Source organism: Trachymyrmex cornetzi, unplaced genomic scaffold, assembly GCF_001594075.2.
Source record: "Trachymyrmex cornetzi isolate Tcor2-1 unplaced genomic scaffold, Tcor1.1 scaffold299, whole genome shotgun sequence".
In the NCBI taxonomy this organism is placed as follows: Eukaryota; Metazoa; Arthropoda; class Insecta; order Hymenoptera; family Formicidae; genus Trachymyrmex; species Trachymyrmex cornetzi.
Genome location: NW_017297680.1, coordinates 395,624 through 414,859, shown reverse-complemented (window position 1 = coordinate 414,859; position 19,236 = coordinate 395,624). Strand labels below are relative to the sequence as shown.

At 32.5% G+C, this 19,236-nt stretch overlaps 3 protein-coding genes across 3 annotated transcripts; 1 reads left to right on the top strand and 2 right to left on the bottom strand.

Moving 5' to 3' along the window:
* Positions 1–593: 593 nt before the first annotated feature.
* Positions 594–11,553, bottom strand: LOC108762456 (bestrophin-4). The gene is made up of 10 exons (XM_018509466.1): positions 11,157–11,553; positions 10,590–10,790; positions 5,950–6,228; positions 5,537–5,671; positions 5,162–5,328; positions 4,936–5,093; positions 3,741–4,052; positions 3,168–3,319; positions 2,495–2,623; positions 594–1,644 (listed from the first exon to the last, which is right to left on the bottom strand). Exons 3-10 carry the CDS (start codon positions 6,126–6,128, stop codon positions 747–749), a joined length of 2,130 nt encoding a protein of 709 aa, XP_018364968.1. The 5' UTR covers positions 6,129–6,228; positions 10,590–10,790; positions 11,157–11,553; the 3' UTR covers positions 594–746.
* A 1,798-nt stretch (positions 11,554–13,351) lies between these two features.
* On the top strand, positions 13,352–15,858 carry spag (RNA polymerase II-associated protein spaghetti). Its single transcript, XM_018509370.1, has 8 exons — positions 13,352–13,724; positions 14,003–14,128; positions 14,214–14,455; positions 14,543–14,747; positions 14,831–15,085; positions 15,155–15,391; positions 15,446–15,638; positions 15,709–15,858. Exons 1-8 carry the CDS (start codon positions 13,581–13,583, stop codon positions 15,795–15,797), a joined length of 1,491 nt encoding a protein of 496 aa, XP_018364872.1. The 5' UTR covers positions 13,352–13,580; the 3' UTR covers positions 15,798–15,858.
* A 238-nt stretch (positions 15,859–16,096) lies between these two features.
* On the bottom strand, positions 16,097–19,180 carry IFT54 (intraflagellar transport 54). The gene is made up of 11 exons (XM_018509379.1): positions 18,930–19,180; positions 18,667–18,784; positions 18,468–18,580; positions 18,081–18,398; positions 17,562–17,678; positions 17,317–17,474; positions 17,103–17,231; positions 16,779–17,028; positions 16,535–16,660; positions 16,376–16,461; positions 16,097–16,247 (listed from the first exon to the last, which is right to left on the bottom strand). Exons 1-11 carry the CDS (start codon positions 19,062–19,064, stop codon positions 16,097–16,099), a joined length of 1,701 nt encoding a protein of 566 aa, XP_018364881.1. The 5' UTR covers positions 19,065–19,180.
* Between the last annotated feature and the right edge of the window lie 56 nt (positions 19,181–19,236).

Genomic DNA, 19,236 nt, shown 5'->3' with positions numbered 1-19,236 from the left:
GAAGTTCTCTCGCATCCAGCGTACTCTCCAAACTTAGCACCGTCGGATTACCATCTCTTCCGATCGATGCAACACGCACTTATGGACACACACTTCTCCAGTCACAACGAAGTCCAAAAATGGGTGGATGAATGGATCGCCTCGAAAGACACCGCGTTCTACCGTCGTGGGATTGCCCTGTTGCCAGAGAGATGGGAAAAAGTAGTAGAAAATGGAGGAAATTACTTTGATTAAGGTATTCATTCATCTTCCCGTCGAAACAAATTAATTTTGGAGACGAAAAAACGACAGGAATTAAGTTTAACACCTAATATTAAAATTTTATAGATAAATTCAATATTAAAATTTCATAAATACATTTTTAAATAAATTATTCAAAAAATAATACATAATACAATTGTTTTATTTCTATGACAATATATGTTATAATATAATATTTACTATAATATTTACAATATTTACATAAATGTAACGCTCACGAATAAGCGATACTTACAATTATAATTAAATGAAATCGATAAGCAGAACATTTTTATGTTGCTGGTCATCAAAAAATATAACTATATATCTATTACTATCACTTCAAATAATTTGTTGAACAAGTATAGTAATTGAAAATAGTTTAGCAAAAACGTAATTTTTCTGCGAAAGAATCTTGCTAGTAAAGTTTCTTCAAGATCGTTACAAGTTTTATATCTCTGTTTAAATATAAAAAAAAACGTTATTTCCAAAATTCTCTACTTTATTTATAATTTAGAATCTTCCTGATCTTTCTCCTGCTTACAAGAAGAAGAATCAACTTTGACGCTTTGTGCAGTCTTCGTCTGCTCCTCCAAGTTGCTCAGGTTCGGCGAGCTCCAGGTCTGACTCAAGATTGTGCTCACCGTAGGTATGCTATCAGTGGTTCTTCTGCGGTTCGATAGTTTGCCAGACAGCCTCGACCGGAGGATACTCTTCTTCTTCCTGGAATCGCTAATCGACCGATCTCGTCTCGCTATCAAGTACTTCGAAGAACTCTTGATGCTCGAAAGACTAATTGGTTCACCACTAATCACAGACATATCGATCGTCTCTGAAGTAAACGATTGCTGACAGGAGACCCGTGTGCATTGAGACCGGTGTGAAGGTCCGGACAACGAATCATCATCACCTTCCTCAGTGTCATCGCAGTCACAAATGTCCGATATGTTATCCACTTTCTCTTCCGCAAATGCCGAGTTCACGACGCCTTCCTTCTTCTCGTTCTGCGATGAAACGCTGGGTAGTCCCTCAGAATCTATGGAAGGCCGATGATACAGACTCTTGAACGAATCCTTCGCCCAGGGATCTTCGATCTCAACGACAGTCGACGTGGGAATTGCAGGCGTTAGAATCGGTGATATCTGAGTAGGACGTTGGATATTCGTAACGCTCGGCCAAGGACGCAACACTGGTTTAGGAGTTTTCGTTAAAACCGGAAAGAAGGGTTTTACGGCGCGAGATGCCGAGCTCTTTGTTAACGAAGAGAACTTCCGGACGGCCTCGATTATTACCCGTCGCTGCTCCGTTTCGGCCGGTGGTTGCTCTTGACCATCCAGCTGCATAATCGTTTCGGAACAATTGCGAGCCATCTTCGCAGATGTTGAAGGGGACCCGCTGATCTGGCTGAAACAAACGAATCTAACTTAATGGAGTTCTTCGAAGCTTGTTCGTCTTGGTAGTAAAATGGGATAAAGAAGAGAAACTTTGAAATATCTTGTATATATGCAAGTGCTTCCTTACATTAAAAGCATATAGCTTCCTTATATTAAAAAATGTGTTAGACTATTAGAAATAAATTAAAAATGTTACTTTATAGCAATAATACATCGTTATCGTTATTATTTATAAAAAGTAACTCGTTACTAATTTTGAAAAGTAACACATTATCATTACCGTTACTTGGACAGTAACGATTCATTACTTTTTTGTGTAGTAAGTTTAAAGTAAGATATTACATTTAAAAATTACATTATTTAATAATCTATTGAGAAGCAAACTTTCAAAATCCGGTTTTTTCCAAAATTTGTAATTTTCAGAAAACGAAAAAGAAAAAAATTCCGCACACAAGAAAATTACATACTTTACAGAAAATAACAATATGCCAATCAGTAGGATGTGAAATATTAAACAAACTTATTAAACAATTGCTAAAAATGTTGAACAAATGCATTTTGTTTATCTTTAGTTAAAAAACATTATTATGCACTTTGAAATGTCTATGTTTTTTCAACATATAAATTAACAATAAAAAAATGTTTTCTGAACATCTCAGAGTAGCTTATAATATGTATTTTTCAACATTGAACACTACGCCATTTCTCTAACTAAAAAAATAAAATTTTTGACAAAACTTTTGAAAGTCTGCTCCTCAATTGACGATCAATATTAATTTAAATTGTAACAATTAATATTATTAATATCTAAATTTCTAAGAATTAGAATACATCAATATGCACCCCAATTATAATCTTACCGCATTTCGTTTATTGGATTGTCATTCGTTAAACTGGCAGTGGAAGTACGAGGTGTCAAAATTGTTGTGCATTCCTCCTCCTCTTCCAAAATTCCGGGTAAGAACATCATCTGTTTCTCTTCGGGTACCCTGAAAAGATTGAGGAAAACCGATGGCATTTGTTATAGAATATAATGTTCAAGATTTCAATATTTAAAACGAATTTTATATCTTACGAAATTGTATTCCAAAAGATGTAGAACTCACTAGATCTTTACGAACAATATTTTGCAATTAAAATTGGTTTATACAAATTACATATAAATTTGTAATCTGTTCTGGTTTAAAATAAGTATTACTAACAATAATAAATTAATCTAGATCGTTATATAAATAAAACGACATAAAGAAAGGATCAATATGACTGAGGTAGATGTAGGTATTTAATAATATTTTTATACGTAAATCTAAATACATCTTTCAGTTACATAAACCGCGTGCCGCTTATTGTCAGACTTGAAATGCAATCACAAACTAAAACGGAAATAATAATATCACAATTAAATTGACTGTCGATTTGATAATAATGCCACTAACATCTTAAAATACTGCAAAGAACTTATTGCGAAAAATATTATTTTATCGATTGTTACGAATATTACAATAAACTATGTATGTATAATAAGATACTAACATCATGTTGTCCACGCTACCGCGATAAGTCTTCTTCTTGTACGCCGCAGCCGCTTCTGTATATGGCAGGCTCACATCTTCGGAGTCGTAGTAAATATCCTTGACGAGCGGTGGACAGCGATTCATCAATGTATCTACTCCGAGATACGACACCTAATATAAGCATAAAGCGGAGAATAAAGAGGAGAAGAAATTCATCAAAATCATTTTATGCTAATTCTCAATGTTCATTTATATATAAAACAGCCCAGCAAACACAAAGTTACATGTAACGTACCTGTTAATTGTAATTTCCCACTCAACAATGTATAATAATAACTGTAATATAACAAGTGTGTTATATTACAGTTATATTGTTGAATGGGATATTACAACTAACAGGTACGTTACATGTAACTTTGTGTTTGCTGGGAGGTCACGTAATCAAAATTGATGCTTGATATTCACTAATTTTCATATGGCCTATTTTAACGTTAAAAATGTGCGTCAAGTGTCAGCATAAAATTTTACCTTAAGTATACGCGATATTTTACAATTTTCCTCAATTTTTACAGACAAGAGAGAGTACCCCTACCTTGGTATGACGATCAATCAGCCAATTCAGCTCGAAATCCTCATCATCGTCGCCAAAAGGATTTATCAGCTGTTCAGCTACCTTCAATAATCCCATAAAGAAGAAGAACTGCAGAATCGTGAAAATGGGCACGTATTTATCTATTTTCAGTTGGAATTGTTTCTCAACGCCCTCGATGTATTGTCGGCCGATTACGGCGACTACGAAGAAACTGTAAGTGGCGAGTGTCACCACTTGAGTGTACACCAAAGGAATCGACACCCAGTCGTAGCTCCACAAAAGACCGCACTTGGTCCGAAACTCATTGAATTCCTACAAATCAGATCGACTTTACAGAGTAAGAGAAAGATTTTACACCGATTAATTAATTTTATTAATCAATCACGTTTCTGGAAAAAAATTTAATGAATTACGATTCAAAGTGTGAATGATGAGATATAAAAGGTGAAGAATATATATTTGCTTTTTCTTTTTAATTTGCTTAGATATTATATTCACTGATTAATTTATCGTGCATTTTTTACACATCAAGATTGACTTTTACTTGTTCCTTTATTTTCACGCATAAGAAATGCGTGATGCATGAAGAAAAGGAATATTATCTCCAGCAATCCCGATTAAGATATTCGTGCGACAGCATAATGTGTTTGAGACACGCGTGCCTAATCGCAGAAAATAAAAACGTAGTTGATAGACTGCGACATGGCTTACGATGTATTTTGAATCAGTCATATACCGACTCGCTACCGTCACGGTAGCTACTCATAAAATTTAATCGTTTCTCTAACCAAACGATTGATTTTCTGGTTACTAGGATACAATCATATCGTATCATGCATGTCGCGCTTCACGAACTAACATGATAAACAGGAACGAATTCAGAAAATAGAAGATATACAATATGCTTAATACGACTTTAAAAGAATAAAATAATTTAAACAATTATTCCTTATTTTTGTTGCAAATTCAAAATAAATGCTAAAGCAAGAAATTTTAATGATTTTAATTTCTTTCGTGTTAAGCATTAATCGTTAAGAATATTATCTATATTTTGATTAATTATTTATATAAAATACAATTTATATAAAACACAATTAAAAAAAGAACTTCTTTCATTTTGTAAAGAAAATTTTTTATCAAATTTTAAACAACAAACGAGGAAATCAAAAAAAGAAAACATGGAGTTCGCTCACACCTCCATTATTAGCTTTAAACCTTGTGCATCGGATATTCGATGGGTCTTGCGTGCCTCCTTGAGGAGATTAATGAACCATGTGCAGGGTATCCAATAGGTGTTAAACTCGACACTCGGCACCGACTGGTACAATTGGAGCTCCAGCGTGGTCATGAAGCCTGCAACAAGCTCGTTAATTTTTAATTGCCACTAGGACGACGATAGTGGTCCCAGTACTGTGATTTACCGGAATCAACGACGTGATCGAGAGTGGGAAATCGTCTCTTCACCGCCGAGCTTATGGAACGTAGTACAAGTATCAGCGAGAGGTTTAGATAACGCATCAGGGCTCTGCGCAGCATACGACTGTAATCGTCGTTTCCGGTGACGTAGAGCGCCACGAGATGCATCACCCTGTAAAAAGGAAGAAAGAATAGGGAAATCACAAAGAAGTTCATGTAATGAAAATAAAGTTATATTTTTTATTTTCGACAATTAGCTCTTGGCTATCATTTTTCAAGCTTTAGCTAAAAGAAAGAAAGAAATATTAACTTGGACTGTCAAAAAATTTTGAGATTTAACAATTTATGATGCATTGCTTGAAAATTGCATCTAAACTCACTTGTCGGGCCATGGTATTGCTGTGTATTGTTTCCACCATCTCTGCGCCACATAGGACACATAAAATCCAAGCACGAAACTCAATGGAATCAATTTGATCAAGGTGTCGCAGTAGATGACGACTTGCTCGAATTCCCTATAACACGTTATATATTACAAGCAACTCTCAATAACAAAAAAATTGATTAAATTAAAATATTACGAAGAAAAATAGAGAATGGTGAATATATGCAAATTAATTAATATTAAAAAAAATTTACCCATACATACTTATGTCTAATTTCATCTATTAATAGATGGAATTAATGGTTAATCGAATTAATTTTTGTCTTCTATATCCTCTATATTCTCTATTTCTAGATTTACATATGTATATATTTAGAATTTAGAGCTTTAAAATATTGGAATGTCCACCTTCTTTGCGTGGCAGTGAAGGCGTGGCGATAGAGCGCGGACAAGATACCGAAGACAAGTAAAAAAAGCAGCAGTTCCCTGTAGATGAGCTTGTACAGGGAACCGCGCCACATAAGCAGGAGCCTGGTGAATCCACCGCTGGTGGAACTGGCGACCTGGTACTGATAAGAGACCGTCATCTTTTATCCATTCAGGTGCACCGTGCCAGTTTCTTCTCGAGAACGACGCGCTCGCGAGTACGTTGTTACTCATACTTCCAGAAATTTTCGTCTGTCAAACCTGAGAGGAAAATTATACTGCAGTTGCAAACCGCAACGTGTGTTCAGTATTTATAATATTTTTGAGAGAACTAAATTATGTATAGCTTTCTTTGTGATATATTGAAGCCTACTTCACTTTAATGATAAAAATGAGTAAAGTAACGTTTTTAGTTAATAATAATTAATTACAAATAATAAACTAATTTATATAGGAAAAAATAATAGACAATGGAAAAGATGCAAGACAAATCTTGTTTCAATGCGCAAACACATTTTCGAATTTTATTTCTCGTATTTCTCCTATGCAATCTCTATTTTAAGATGAACTATTGCATCGAAATGGGCTTCTGATGTAGGATATAGATACAATCTATTCTGAGCTATCGCGAAATAACTTATATTATGAAAAATGATTTTTCTGTTAGCTAATAGCGTTCTATTACTTTTTTTTTATTTTCTCAATCCTCTATTTCCTAATTTTATTATCACGTGCAAAGACTAAATTAATTTTCAAGTATGCACTGAAAAAATTGTCTGCAGGTTGAAAATGGACGAATCAAAATTTCCTGGTTAAATTGATTAGAATTCTAATCCAGATAATTGGAATTCTGGTTAATACAATATTTTTGGTAAACTCTACTAGAATTCTTATTTTTTTTACCAGAATAATTATACCAATCAGAATTCTATCTCAACTAGAATTCTAGCAGATTTAACTAGAAAATCCTGATTCGTTTATTTTCCACCGGAATTACTATTTAATCCAACCAGATCATTTTTTTCAGTGAAATAACAAATAAAATAGCTCATAAATTTTTACAAACTGATAAATGTAATTACTTAAAGACGGATTAGATATTACATCGTTATGCAAAAATCTGCCTCTATTTATTACACGCGATGTAAACATCAAAATTGACCAATTGTCGAACTTATTTCAGCGCTTTTGTGTCCTATGCAACAAGCATTTTGTGATCGCATCTTACGGCAGTAAACAATTAATTTGTCTCATTATAAAACATAGTTCCATAACTTGTCCGCGACGATGTTTGTCTCGTTGTTTTTAATCTTGTTGAAAGCCGATTTATGATCGTTCGCGACGCCAAACTTTTCGAACAAATGCGGTCGAGAGAGATTCACTTAGGAGAAACGACGACCCACTCAAGATTTTGCATCGCGATGACACGTCGCAACACGCGTGATCGCATCATTCGCCAGAAATATCACGGTATGCGAAAGTATCTTAAAGTGACTAAAAATGATCTAGGCCTAGATTCGTTTATCTATATTCCTATACTTAAAATCATATATATATATATATATATATATATATATATATATCTTTCATAAACTTTCCTTTATTTAGTAAATATTTAAATAATCCAAATGTCTCTATTAGCAAATATGACAAATATAAAACTCTTCATATTGCATAAAAACAATAATAGTGTAAATTAAAAGTTTACAAAAAAATATGTGATTTTGTATTTGTGTTAAAATTTAATTTTGCCTAAAAAAATTTTTTTTTTCACTTATTTTTTAAATTCTATTTTGGTTTTACGGACATTGGAATTTGTATCATTCCCGGCACTTTATACGCGTATTTCGTCATAATTATGAGCAGCATAGAGTTTCGGATTGCATCGATATGACGCTAAAAACGGTTGCACGCGTCACAAGCAAAACGTCATTGCCAAAGAGCAAACCTGAGAACTGGCGCGGCTGCATCCTTTTTTTTTCTCTCACTCTCACGGAAACTTATCGTAAATAATGTCTGATTTAATGTCTCTCGGGAATTGCGCCAGTAATGCGGTGGTAAATATAACTTTGGACGTCGAAGTAACAGCGAAGTGTCTGGGTAAACATACTATTTGCACGAGATTTCCGGGCGCGCGACCTTTGCCGCACTTTAGTGTGCACTTTGTCGATCGACACCTCGAGAATGCATCTCAAAGTGCGGTTGCAAGTGTTTGGCACTTTATTTGTTATTATTTGACTTCTGAAGTGTTTCAAATATATAAGAGACGATCAGCTGGTTGTTCCTGCTATTCCTATCTTTTTCTTTCTCACGTTAAAAAAAAAAAAAGGATTTTCTAAGTACATAAAACATAAATTTAAAAAAAAAACTTTTTATAGTTTAAACATCATATAGCAATTACAATCTTAATTATTTTAATTGCATTTATTTAATTAAATAACTTGTGTTTAGATTTATTTCGAAACTTTCTCAAGGTTTATATGTTTCATATATAAAAGATTTTGAGTCATTTGTTATCTTTTATACTCAGATAAGAAAGTATTAAAATTATTAAATACAGTTAGACTTTCCGAACATACATCATTACAGAAACAATTATAGAGAGAGAGAGAGAGAGAGAAAGAGACTTTAAATAAATATAAGAGTCAATAATAAGAGAGAAGTAACTTGACAAAGAGTATCAATCAATGCTTTTTTACTTGATCTATATATCTGTTGCTGTATCGCTTTGCTTTGGATCTAAGGTATTCATAGTCGGTTCTTATTTCAAGATCGTAGTAATGTCTTGAGTAATGTCTTACAACGCTAATGAGGCCCTCTGATTGGTTCGTGACACTTCAAACAGAACTTAAGACGGTCTTGAATATAAGAACTGACTATGAATATCGGCCTAAGAACACTCTGCATAATAGCTTGATGTTTTATTACAAATGATTTTGGATACAAAGACGTATTGCATATTTTTCGTTCACATCTTAGAAAGCTCCATCGACGTAGATGGCATCTTCGGAGCGGCGAACTCTTGCATAATGTTATACGCGAGACGATTCGTTTCGTATGCATTTAATACACCGTGTCTGGAATGAATATCTTCTCGATGGCTTCATCCTTACTTACATCACTCATGCAGGAGCTATCGCGATGACGCCGTTAATAGTACGCATGCGACAATGTCGTCGCCGTGTCTGACGGATCGTCTGACCATCGCACTATATTTCTACATGACCTTACCGAAAATATCGCAACGAAAACCGCGGCCTTTAATAAAATCCGAAATTTGGTATTTCTTCTAGAAAGAAGCGCATTCACCGCGCCAACGGTTTAGTGCGAATATAGGGTTTATTGTGTTCAGTATGATATTTTATTAGAGAGATAGAATTAAACAAGAACTGTTGTACAATAATCCCGTGAATGATTTTAACATGCTATGTTAATATCTCTTATATATAAAAATTATCTTAAGAAAAAGTGATTAAAAATAAGTAATTTTTTATTGCTGCGAGTATCGTATCTTTAATGTAGGAAAATTCATATAATAAGAAATTGCAATTCACATACAAAAGATATTGTATTAAAAACCAGAAACTTCAGAAAAGTCTCGTTTTTTAATCATGTCAAAGATGGGAATATATTTGATTTAGATTTTATACGAGAAAGTCGAAGGCCATATTTTCGATTATTTATATATATTATTTATATATATTTTATATATATATATATATATTATATATATTATAAATAGTTATATATATAATTTAATTTGATAAAATTATGGCATAAAATACTAATTACATTTAAGATATATGTCAATAATAATGTAAAGTTGTCAAATTAACATATGTTATTGATATTGTATTGCAAGTTAAATAACACGTTAATTCACATTAAAATTATATTTCAAATGTTAAGTCTTTGCAAAACTAAACAAATATTTAATTTAATTTAATTTAATTATTTAGTCTTAGCAGCTGGCAGTTAGGCAAAATAGAACTTTGAACATTGGCCAAGGTCATGTCTAGGTTCTCTTTAATGAACACATGGACATAAATTATCAGTTATAAATTGTATTTGTGTTAAATATAAAATACTTAAAAATATATAAATTTATATAATATTATTTTATTATCAAAATAATATTTTCGAACAGAATCTAATAAAAAAAAGAAAAATTACTCAATAATTAAAAAAAAATATTTTAATTTACTTTTTCAAAATAATCACAATTATTTTTGACAGTATTCCGTAACGTAAAAATATTAATTAGTGAATCAATTACATTTTATCAATTACAAGTTTACATAATTTGTGATTGTAAAATCGGGCAACACATGTCAAATTTACAGATAATAAATGCACAAAGAAAATATCCTTGTAAATATTTATAGCTTCGCGGAAATAGCACATAAATTTATCAATAGACAATTTTCTCATTTTGTCTGATGTCTCTCCGCATATAAATCAGTATTCGAACCACGGTCTCGCTTTACCTCATTCGAACTTTGTTTTGTGTAACTTTGGTGCGAAGACATCCTTTAATGTCTCCGCGATCTCTTTCTTAGTGTTGTGCAAAATGCACTGAAAAAAAAAAGAAATAAAATTATAACAAGGAGGTTCTGACTCACCGTGTAACATACTTTATCAATCATAACTAACGCTCTTGTTATCTTTTTTCTCGTGCAAGATCATCTTTCACTCGCGCACACACCAATAAATATATGCTAACCGTTTTCGCGTTGTCGTGTTGAATCAGAGAATCATTGATCGATACACTAGTCGACGACCTTTTGACTATATATACAGGTGATTTACGAAATCAACTGTGGCTGGAATAGTGAGTTGATTTAAAGAATCAATCTGCCAGCCTTCGTTAGCGGTCGCGATAAATTTTGACGTTGCGGCTCTTTCGCATTATTAACAACTTCTTAATTAAATTTTCTACCGTTCTCTTCATAAAGACTTTTAAATAAAATAGAATATTTACTTCAATCATCGAAATTAAATTAATAATAAAAACTACCGGCAATTTTTCTGTAGATTTTATTGCAGTTCCGCAACAATTTTAGCATGTTTTTCCGAAATTGTTATTAAATGTACTATGTTATTTTTAAATTATTAAAAAAAACTTTTATTTTAATTTTTAAAAAAAACTTTGATAAATATTGAAATGACAGATGTGTTCAATTTTATACCAATTCTGATGGAAAATTAATATTCTTTCTTCCAACATTTTTGTAACTATTAGCGTTTCAAGTCCATGTGTTTCTTCAGTTTTCTTCTGTAATTTAGAAATCTCTTGCGACCAATAGAGATCTATCGCTTCTCAAGCACAGGCTATCCAGAAAGTTCTTAAAAAATTCCAGAAGTTTCCCCGAAACTTTTCCGAAGTTTAAGTACGTCGCGGAATCAAGACGGGTTGCGTCAAATTACGAGGATCGTGAGAATTACGGCCCCGTTGAAGATCACGAAGAAGCGGTTGGGGACCGCGAGCCATGAAGGACCGAAAGAGAAGGCATATCACGTCGCAGGTGCGCACTTGGCGCTCGTCGGCGGCGGACTGGTTACCGCGAGTAAAACTCGGGAGACTGTAGTCGCGGCTAAGTCTCGCAGATATTAAACATTTCGCAGCTATAGGCGCGATCGTAATCCGATGGCAGTTACCCAAGATCTAAAAAGGGCCGAATGTCAAGCTCAGTACGCGTAGATCGTACATGCCACCGTGTCTGGTCGCGGTCCACCGCCAGCGAAGTCACCCTTGACGGCCGCAGCTCCCACAAGGGGTGCGTTCCACTTATTAATGTTCCCAGCGCTTGCGTCTCACTGTTTCATTCTTCTTTAACATTTGATAAATAACAAGAACGGAATTATATTCGCGAATGTTCACTCAGTCGAGTTGTTTAAAATAAAGAAATCGTTTCTTTCTTGATTTCTTTTAAGTTAAAGTAAAAATACTTTTAAGGAAAATAAAGATTTACTTGATTTCAAGAAATGATATTCGAATCAAAGAAATTTTTCTTTAATCATTGTATAAAGCAATGCACAATTTTTTTTTATTCAAATAGATTTCTTTTAATCAGAGAAACCTTTTTCTATAAGGTGTTACAAATATTAAGTAGATGTTACAAATGTTAAGTAAACGCGTTCAAGAAGGGATATCGAAGCGCGTTCCATTAAGCTTCTACCTTCTCGAAACAGATGAGAGAAAAATTAATATCTAGCATTAATGAAGTCTAAAAAATGTTCAAGAAATATTTAAAAGGTATTTAATGTGTAAAATTGCATTTTTTAAATGTTGTGTCTTTACAAATATGTTTTACACTCTCACGTGTCATTTGTGAGAGTTAGCCCGGATCTACAATAGATTTTTAAGCCTTAAGCTATAAGAAATGGACGAATCACAATCAATTATTCTCCTCGCATTCGATTGTAATTGGCTAATTTCTTACGGCTTAAGGCTTAAAACACCTATTGTAGATTTGGACTAAATGATAAGAAGAAAATAAACAGATTAAGCGATTTTAACGATATCATATACCAAGAAACTTTTGCAATGCTTCATCTATTCTTTGTTTCAGCTAATTATATAATTGGTAATTGTTGAGTTCATAATTTTATAAATATTTCAAACTATTTTTATTATTTAAATAATATCTTAAATGTTTCACTCTACTAACAATGCGAAGCTTTGCATGTAATGTTATAATTAAAAATTTTTTATGTAATTAGAAGAACGCGCGCGCGCGGAATTAAAAGAAAATCCTTTGTAATTTATGCGTTTAATGTAATCTATGATATACAACTGATTTATGCGTTAACGAACGTTTTTAAATTGTTATTCGAATATTGAAAATGATCCAACGTCTTAAGATCAAAACGTCTATTATAACTGTTCTACAATGTGCTTTTTGTTTCCTGTTTCTTGCTGTTCGTCTCTGTTTGTTTCTTGCCTTTTTGATCAAGAAGGCAAGAGACAAACAGCATGAAACAGGAAACAAAAAGCACATTGTAGAATCAGCCTTATTATTATATGTACAAGAATTGTTGAATAGATATTTGTACTTAGAACTTGCGTTTGATGGCTTTTATACTTTTTTATTAATTAGTATAATTGACTTTATTTAAAGTGTCATTATCTTTTTTATAATTTTGTTTAAATTCATCTAAATCTTTTCTAATTTTATCGAACAATTTCAGACGCACCTGCAGAAATGCAACAGTTTCCACGCTGCAAATCTAAATTTGAAAAACAAAGAAAAGTGACTTGTGGCGCTATCTCACAACAGTATCCTGAATCATAATTAAGAGTAGGTGATAATTATCTTCTGAAGATAATAAAATATTTGAACAATATGTGTCGTTCATGAGGATTATAACCTAACATTTCTAGATTTAAGAAGCTTAGTAATATTGTTAAAAAAGATTACTAAATATATCAAGGACATAGTACCCAAACATCATATAATCTCAAAGAAAGTTGAAGCAGAAAGAAGGTTTCTGTCTGATTGAAGGCAAGTCCTGTTTATTAATCAACGAAACAACGAAACGTTGGAAACAACGAAAAAAAACTTGTCATTGATATTGACCAGCATTGACCAAGCGAAGCGTAATATGAAATCATGGAGCGTGATAATTCAATATTGATGCAAAAGCAGGTGCGAGATAATTCGGAGGACTTGCAGAGTGAATTTCTAGACTTGAAAAATTGGGAAGAGCAAATGAAACGGAAGGAACAAGAAATGCTGAGTGAACGCAATGGACAGGTATTTTCTGAAATAGAGAAAAGTAGATAGATCAAAGCGATGAATAATATTGAGAAATAAATAATAGTATCATGACTTTATTGATTTAAGAGAGATTTGAATACATTTTATATTTATAACACAAACTATAGAAATCAAAGCCTTAAATGGTCTAGTTGGATCTTAAATGATTGTATGATTCTTGTGTGAATTTATATACTACGTATGTAGTCCTTAGAAACGTGCGCCAAAATGATTTTATATTTATATTTGATGATAAGATATGTTATACATTTCAGCAAATTGTACCGCCTGTCAGAAACAAGAATAAAAAGAAGAAATGTACAGTAACAGAAAACAAGATGTCTAAGAATTCTAAACGAATAAAATCGTATGATTACACATCGTGGGAAAAATTTGATATTGTTAGTGGTGTCATTTGCCTAATTTGAAGTTGTACAAGTTCTTATCTAAAGATTTGAAATTAATTTATAATAAATTATTGCATAGGATAAAGCATGCAAGAAATTAGAAGATGAAGAACAATCCGACGAGTCTTCGGATGAACTCTCCAAAGAAGAATTGCAGAAGAACTACAGCAAAGCGATAGAATACAAGCAACAAGGCAATGATTTTGTGAAGCAAAAGAAATGGGACAAAGCGATTGCTTCGTATAGCGAGGCAATAAAACTTTTTCCTTATGATGCTATCTTTTACGCTAATCGTGCACTTTGTTATTTAAAACAAGACAAGTAAATTTTATGTTTTACGAATATGATAAATGGTTCATGTTAATTTCTATTGTTATGTAACAGCTACTTAATGTCCTTATGTCGCAGTTTGTATTCAGCAGAAGCAGATTGCTCGTCTGCAATACAATTGGATGAAACTTATGTGAAAGCTTATCACAGACGAGTAACAGCCAGACTAGGATTAAAGCAAATCAATGCAGCATTAGAAGATGTAAAGAAGATTACAGAGTTAGAACCTTGCAACAAGGAAACCCAAGTCTTGCTTAACCAAATTAAAAAGCAGTTTGGAGATGTATGTATTTTTTATTATTATTGAGACGTAAATTTTACTAGTTATATATATATGTATTACACATACACATATATATTTTTTAGTCATTTATGTCCAAAAAAAACATATGTATGACTGATGTATCTGATAATAAAAAGATAAATGAAAAAGTAGTTGACACTAAGGAAGATCAAAATAAAAAGAGTAGTATAAGTGTAGATAATGAAACTGTAAAGCCAACAAGTCCAACAAATATAACAGAACCAAGGAAAGTTCGATGCATTCCAGATTGGTTACCCGAAAAGGATAATGTTGAAATTGTAGAACCTATTGAAAAACCTCCACATCTACGTTCAAAGGTAAATTTGCGCTATTATGTTTTATGATATATATTTGTAGCAATATAACTAAATTTTGATTTTAATTAGGAACCACTGAAAAGGATACCTGTGCAGGAGGCTGATTTAAGTAAACTTTTTAAAGAGAAGATCAAAGTAACGTGTAATAACAATCAAGTAGAACTGAAAAGCAATGCAACATGTAAACCAGAAGAAAACTTTATTGAAAATTGCGAAGAAATGCCTCCTATTCCTACCAACTCAGTACAATTTTTAATAAATTGGAAAAAGTATACCTCGTTTGATTTTCGATACAGATATTTAAAGGTAGGTAAAAAATTTTGCATATGAAGAGTATGCGTTATATTGAATTTTTTTTAGCAAATACCATCAGGTAGCCTGCCCAAAATATTTCAAGATTCAATGGAAACTGATGTCTTCAGTGGTATCTTGACAACACTCAAGACAGAATTTATGAAACGGAAGGAACCTATATTTTTGTATTTAAAAGATCTCAGTAATATTAAGAGATTTAGGGCATTTATTATGTTCATCAGTAACTCTGAAAAACAAGGTGTGTACAACGCACATTTTCTGTTGTATAATGAATGTAAAAATAATACTATAGCTTAAAATATTTTTAGATCTGAAGCTTATGTTCTCGTATTGCAATACATCTGAAAAGATATCTGAGGAAGAAATTACAGACTTACAGGATAAATATGAAATTTAAAAAAACTTGTTTAAATTCTAATAAAAAAGTTACGAATAAAATGACGTACTTAAGTATTATAACGGACATGGATTTTGTATATATATATATATATAAGTAATATTTACAAGAGAAATATACAAATATTATATATTCAAATATTATAATTATATAACTGACAAATAAGGAAATTTTATACACGAAATTCTATTTATACAGAGAATTTTGTTCGGAGCTATATAATTTATGATAAAATAATTACGTACTTCACAATAACCTATAAAAATATTTACATTCCAATATATAGCGATATAATTACATTATAAGTTACCACTAAGTAATCGCCGTATTTTTTGATCATTTTTCATAATTTGTGCCTTTACTTGACGTATCTTATCTAACTGAACCTTCATGTTGCTATCAATTTCTTTCAATGTCTCCTTCATAGGCTCTACCATTTCTTCCGTTTCTCTAAAAAAAATATTTTCATATTAATTTTCGGAATAAAGAATTATTCAAATTATTTATTTCGAAATGAAGAATTATTAGAATTGTTTATTCTCAATTTTATGTACTTGTGCATATACTTTTATACGTACTTTTGTTCTTCTTCCAGTTGTTTGCTTAATTGGCGATATTGATTTCTCCAATCCAATAATTCTTTTTCCATCATTTCTACGTCTTCCTAATTAAATTTAATTTCGTGAACAGATCGATAGTATAAGAATGTGTATATATTATGAATGTATATATATTACCTGTACATAATCCAGCAATTTTCCCAAAGGATTTGTCGTTCGCGTTAATGTTTGTATAGTTCCGCGTAATTTATCGATTTCTTTAGCTGCTGTTTCTCGGTCACGTTTCGAACCTGATTCCCACGCCTGGATCAAAATGCATTTATTCAATGATAATTCACTCAACGTTTTGTGATAAAATTGCTGCAGTAAAAATCAACAAGGCGCAAAAATAAAAGTAACAGTAACACGTTTTAATTCTTACGATGTCGACTTTCTTCGGCAATACATCGACATTGTCCGTGTTGACTAATTCTCTTTGAGTTTCTAAGATTTGAGCCACAAGATGCCCATGTTCTTGCATCAGCTGATTGTCTATCTTATAATCTCCATTCTCTAAAAGATCGCCACCACTTCCTTTCGCTTCCATCACTACCATATCTTCCGCGTCATCATCATCATCATCCTTCAAGTCGGAATTCTCTACGATAACGCTGATATTTCCTAATGGTGTTCTACAATCGTATTTTGTGTTGTGAAATTACTTATAATAATTCTTCGTTTAATATAAATTAAATTATAATCTTACTGTATTTCTTCATTGACTATCATCTCTGTCTTTACTCTCATTCTGGGAGCTGCCGGCCTAGCACTGATGGGTCTGGCACTAGGTGGTCTTAAAGATGTTTTAGGTCTCGCAATCGGTTGTTGTGAAATGCTAAAACAAAATTTGAATTTAACATTACTATCACACTTCGATATAATTTCGTTATCAGCAATGAACTTATAGAACTGAACATTACGTCGTTTCAGTAGCTTCAGTTTGAGATCCTGCAAGCTCTGATGTTGGTTGATCACTTCTTTCAACGCTTTGTTGCAACGCATTGTCCTCTTCTATTCCATTTTCCTTAATCCCTTTAGTATAATTACTCGTTACTGGTTTATTTTCGTTATTAGATATCTGTAAAGATATATTTCCTTTTTTTTCTTGTGACCTATTCACTTATATCAAGCATTTTTCTCTACCGGAAGCACTTTTATATTGTACCTGTTCTTCCTTTGTCAGATCATTGGCGTCTGCTAAAATCATGGCATCCTGCTTCACTTTAGCAGATGAAGAAGGTCTTCTTTTTTGTGCCGAAGTAGGAACTTTATTTTGAACTGGCTGTGAATACAATAAAAGTAAAATGTATTTTAAATGTATGAGTTAAGTTAAAGCATATACTTGAGAAAAAATAAAAAAAAATTATCTTTTAATTACAGAATCAAGCAGTTTGTGAATTTAAATTAAAAGAAAATAGAATTTTAATTTTCTTTAACAAATATTTATTTTAAAAGCTCTATTATTCAAATCAGTGATATGCAACCTGCAACACATCTGTAAGTTTTTTGCGATTCATCGACTCAGTTGAAAATATGAATATTTTCTATTTTATACAAACGAAATAAACATTATGTGACCCGAAAGATTTTACCTATTTCTAAAAGTGGCCTTTTGACAATGATTTTTTAAAAAGGTTGCACATCACTGATTTAAGCGATATGACGTTTTTCTTTGAATTTTTACTTCAGCTGGTGGGATATCTATGGTCTCAATATTCTTTGAATTTTCCTCCTTCCAATCATTCCCTTTTTTTGCTTTGTTCTCTTCGGTTCTGTCATTTTTATCTCGCTTTGCTTCCGATACTACTTTCCCTGTGCTAGATGACCTTTTCTTTCGCTCCGCCGAGATCTTATCTTTCTCCGATGATTTCCTCGTTTGCGAAGACTGTCTTGATGCAGGCTTCTTCGAAGTTTCCTCTTTAGTCGTGGATCTTGACTTCAATCCCTTTACTTTTTTTTCCAAGCTCTTTTTGTAGTGGTCAATCGCCTCCTTGCTACTGACCTAAGTAAATAAATACACTATTAATTTACTTTAAAAGTGATTTTCTTCTTGAATAGCAAAATATATTACTTTCTTATCAAGGGCTTTCCCAATGGCTTGCAACAGCTCATTTGTCTTTGTAGGCTCTTGACCAGAGATAATTTTACTTGCTCTGACCATTAAATTAGCACCCGAGATTAATTCTAACACATATAATATCCATATAATACATTTAGACATCATGTATATAGTGACAGAACATGATAGTTCAATAAAATAAAATACTCACTGACAACATCAATGAGTTTTGTCAAGAAAGCAAGCTTGGCTTCCTTATCCTTTATATTATCAGAATTTAGCTCTTCTTCGCTAAATAATCCTTCTAAGAAACTAGTCTCTTTAATGACCTGAAATTAATCTTCAACTATATATAATATTTTAAATGCGAGCAGGACTTATATAAATCTATATTCTGGATAAATTTAAGATGAAACAATTTTCAAAAAAGAATTAAAAATTTATTTCAGTATTTAAAATTGTGCGATAAATTACGGCTGTTATAATATCGTGGAGGAAGCGAAACGGCGGCTTGCGGAGTAGTTTCTCGGTCAGTGGCGGCTTCTTGAAATATTTTCCGAGTAAATTCTGTGTTTTCTTTATCACTTCGGGTCGCACCTCGTCTGTCATCGTGATAATTATTTTCCTTTTCCTTCTAAATTCTGTCTAGTGAATAGTGATTGACACATGTGTACATACAGTACTTGCGGCGATTGAATGTAATGTCAAACCGTTGCTAGGCAACGCCGAACACATATAACACGTGACACCGCACGTGGGTACCCACACTGAGAAACCCGAG

Bases quoted from the DNA above. Each gene is read 5' to 3' on its own strand.
- LOC108762456 (XM_018509466.1), bottom strand. From the start codon at position 6,128: ATGACGGTCTCTTATCAGTACCAGGTCGCCAGTTCCACCAGCGGTGGA. The intron at 5,094-5,161 runs GTAAATCACAGT...AGCTTGTTGCAG, and splicing joins CGATCACGTCGTTGATTCCG to GCTTCATGACCACGCTGGAG. The intron at 1,645-2,494 runs GTAAGATTATAA...CGTTTGTTTCAG, and splicing joins AATCCAATAAACGAAATGCG to CCAGATCAGCGGGTCCCCTT.
- IFT54 (XM_018509379.1), bottom strand. From the start codon at position 19,064: ATGACAGACGAGGTGCGACCCGAAGTGATAAAGAAAACACAGAATTTA. The intron at 18,399-18,467 runs GTAATATATTTT...TTATTTACTTAG, and splicing joins GGAAAGCCCTTGATAAGAAA to GTCAGTAGCAAGGAGGCGAT. The intron at 17,679-18,080 runs GTAAAAATTCAA...TTGTATTCACAG, and splicing joins TAGATATCCCACCAGCTGAA to CCAGTTCAAAATAAAGTTCC.
- spag (XM_018509370.1), top strand. From the start codon at position 13,581: ATGGAGCGTGATAATTCAATATTGATGCAAAAGCAGGTGCGAGATAAT. The intron at 13,725-14,002 runs GTATTTTCTGAA...TATACATTTCAG, and splicing joins TGAGTGAACGCAATGGACAG to CAAATTGTACCGCCTGTCAG. The intron at 14,456-14,542 runs GTAAATTTTATG...CTTATGTCGCAG, and splicing joins TGTTATTTAAAACAAGACAA to TTTGTATTCAGCAGAAGCAG.